General features: G+C 39.3%; 1 protein-coding gene across 2 annotated transcripts; it reads left to right on the top strand.

The window, feature by feature from the left end:
- The first annotated feature begins 910 nt into the window (after positions 1–910).
- On the top strand, positions 911–2,688 carry LOC118757293 (ubiquitin domain-containing protein 1-like). 2 transcript variants are annotated; one of them, XM_036492018.1, is made up of 3 exons: positions 911–1,534; positions 1,634–1,886; positions 2,447–2,688. In XM_036492018.1, exons 1-3 carry the CDS (start codon positions 1,447–1,449, stop codon positions 2,535–2,537), a joined length of 432 nt encoding a protein of 143 aa, XP_036347911.1. In that variant the 5' UTR covers positions 911–1,446; the 3' UTR covers positions 2,538–2,688. The 2 variants fall into 2 exon arrangements, with proteins under 2 accessions (XP_036347911.1, XP_036347912.1); XM_036492019.1 differs by lacking the exon at positions 2,447–2,688 and adding an exon at positions 1,953–2,016.
- The last annotated feature ends 695 nt before the right edge of the window (positions 2,689–3,383 follow it).

The raw sequence follows: 3,383 nt of genomic DNA on the forward strand, positions 1-3,383 counted from the left end.
TTGCATTAAGAATCTAAATGCTAAAAGCAACCCTGTGATCTTACAGAATTTCCACGATTCGAACATGCTTTAATGAGAAAAAGTGGCAACATTGCTTTTTCGCGTATACAGTGGCTAGCTGCGTTTCAGTCGATCGAGATTTTATTTATTATTTTACATTATTTGGATAAAGAAAAGTTACGCAAATTCAACATCGATGTGATGCTGATAGAAATCTGGATCAATTTGTAATCTACTCTGTTTGTTTTGTTTCCTAATTAAGTGAGGAGCTTTTAATTTACAGTACCGACAAATTAATATATACACAAACAAATGATCGGTTTTGGTGAAAACAATTCAAGTTTTAGTATTTAATTCTTGGTTTAAAATTTGTTTTTCCTTTTCAGTAGGGTTTTTTGCTCATTATCTTCTACATGGGAATTAATCGTAATAGATACGGATCTGAATAAGCGACTGGAACATGGCTGTTTGTCAAAAGCATACGATTTCGAGCTCGTAAATGTACATTTGCTAAATGCGATAGCATGAACGCTCTTCGAAAACATATGTCCGAAAGTGCTAAATGTTGCATTTTAAATGCAGCAAAAACGTTGCATTACGAGTCTCGTAAGTTTTACGAGCTTTTCGAGGCTTTAACGAATTTAAGGGAATATCCCTCTACATTTTCCATCATTGCTATGTAAATTTTCTAATACAATGCTTCCACGCTTCGTAATCCGCTCTCTAAGTAATTCGCTAAGTAATTCGTGTAAAATGAGAGAGCAAATCACTAAGCATGGAAACGCCGTATAACTCCTCAACAAATCAGAAAATGCACCCCTTTGCGATGTTTTTACGTGATTTGTGTGTGAAAAATACCAGCAAGTGGCCACTCCGCACGGAGCTGTCAAATGAGTGAATGGAATTGAAATAGTTGAAGACGATAAAAATTCTGAGCAGGGATCGTGGGAATATTGCGGAAATGTTTGGTGAATAAATTAAAGTGTGAAAAAAGAATTATCAGTGTAAAATAGAGAAAATATAAAACCAACAAAATTTTTACCCAACGCAAATGTATTATTTGCCAAGTTTTCGTCGACGGTGCGAAGAAAAACATATCAAAAGTGAGTCAGGTTTCTGGTCGCGCGGGTGCAACAGTCGAAAGGGCAAGACAACGTGAAAGCTTGAAAGAAAAAATATGTAAAATAGTCGTAAAAAATCGGCGCGGCTGTATGAAGCGAGAAAAAGTGAAAAAGCAAAAATAAATTTCACTAAAATAACAAGTAGAAACAGCAAATCGCAACAGTTCGTGGCGCAGTAATAACATTTGCATTTCCAATTCGAACCGATATAATTCCGTCGTATCCATCAATATTTTTGATCACATACGGTCATAAGTGCGAACGTGTTTTCCGGCGCTGGAACGCTGACTTGGTGGACGCGTAACACATCGAGTATACGCGAAATATGGGTGGTTGCATTGGCATACACAGCAACGATAATGAGACAGTCAGTGTGTCTTCTGCGAGCGTTTCGAGGCCAACAACAGCCGCGGGTGAGTAATAAATTCGGCCAAATGGTCTAACCAGCGCTATCATCAATGCACACATTCATTGGCATATGCACGTTAACTCTCTTGCCGTATTTGTTTTAGGCGGCGGTCAAATGGGCCCATCGCGCAAAAATCGCCCCCTGTGCAATGAGACGATACGTTGGCGTTCCGATGTGCCACTGACCGAGGGCCAACTGCGTTCGAAACGCGACGAATTCTGGGACACCGCGCCGGCGTTCGATGGTCGTAAAGAAATTTGGGATGCGCTGCGGGCAGCTACAAATGCGGCAGAAGAGCTAAATTTCGAATTAGCACAGGCAATACTTGATGGAGCGAATATCTCCGTGCCTAATGGGTAAGTTGGCCAAAAAAAAAAAAACTCGACGAGTTATTCATATCATATCAAACCTATCAACTAAAGCTAAAGAGACTGGCCTTGGCCAGGTATAGATCTCGATCGTTCCAATTATGTAGACCCGATTGTCTGAAGCTGTTCGCTTTATTATTCATCTTTAATTGCCTTAATCGCCAGTTGCTATCAACGCCAACGTAAACATCAACAAAAGCACAATAAAGGCGCCCAAAGCGACCGCAAGTAGTCGGCTGGGTGTTTTACTACTCTGTGCGCCGCTGCACACACACATTCCAACTGTATGAAATGTCATTCAATCGGCACTTCATTCTTCCTACTGATCCGCGACTGTGAGACATTTATAAGCTCATATGTTCTGACGCGCCCTTTAATTATGATAGTGTTTGCTGTTAGCAGTGACTACCCCAAATAAAGAGCTAACTTTTTAAAAATAAATTAGAATTCTCTTCTGTTTTGTTCTTGAGTTTTGAGTTCATACTTTTCATTTTGTATTGGCGTTTTGATTACATCGCCGCAGTTGACCTTAATCCATTGCCTTTCAGTTTACTTAGATCTGGATCTCTACTGCCGCAAACGCAAAACCAACATAATAGATGCATTAATGGCGGTCAGCAGCAGGTCATGCAACACTAATCGCATATGAACACTGAGTATCAACATTGTTGATGGTGTCAGCGTAGGCGTAACTGCTTTTATTCGTGACCGTCGATATTCAAGCGCTCGCTGATTACACTGTGCAACAATTTTAGGGTCATGGAATCTAACGGGGAAGCGGCCAACACAGATCGAGAATACTTGACTAGGGCAACAAAACTCTCAAAGCGTTTTAAAAAGTTAGCTCACCTTCAAAAGTTATAGCGGGTCAAAGTTAAACTTTTTCAGGGTATTTTTCTGCACCAATTTTATTAATTTTTTTTTCTTCATAGGAGCTCCTCAGAATATTGTATCGGCATTACGGGATAGTTATAGATAAATATATAGATGTGTTCAGAAAAGCGAAAATAATTGATTTAGTCATGTTTGACTGTCTGTATGACCGCTGCTCGTCCGTTTGTCCGTCCGTCTGTGCAAGCTCTATCATAAGTAAAATTTTAGTTTCTCGATGAAACTCGGTGCACAGGTTATTATTAGGAGAAGTGATGTTGGTATTGAAAATGGGCGAAATCGGTCAATAACCACGCCTACTTTTCATATAATGCCACTTCTGGAAGCGAAGTTCTTCAAATTTATTAAGTAAATTGAAAACGGATGTCATGCCCCGTTTCTGCATAAGGCTTGCAATGTGGGTGCGACCACGCCTAATTTAAATCAAATGTTTGTATCTCAAAAACCGTTTTATCAAATTTATCCAAATTCAATATATGTACATATACATTTCTCGTGAGCGTATCTCACCGTTTTGTATAAATGGGCAAAAGCGGAATACCACGTTATTTTTCCATATAAGAAACTTTAAATATCACAACGAAATTCTGAAAT

The sequence above is a fragment of the Rhagoletis pomonella genome, unplaced genomic scaffold (genome assembly GCF_013731165.1).
Source record: "Rhagoletis pomonella isolate Grant_MI unplaced genomic scaffold, Rhpom_1.0 Rhpom_scaffold_16288, whole genome shotgun sequence".
In the NCBI taxonomy this organism is placed as follows: Eukaryota; Metazoa; Arthropoda; class Insecta; order Diptera; family Tephritidae; genus Rhagoletis; species Rhagoletis pomonella.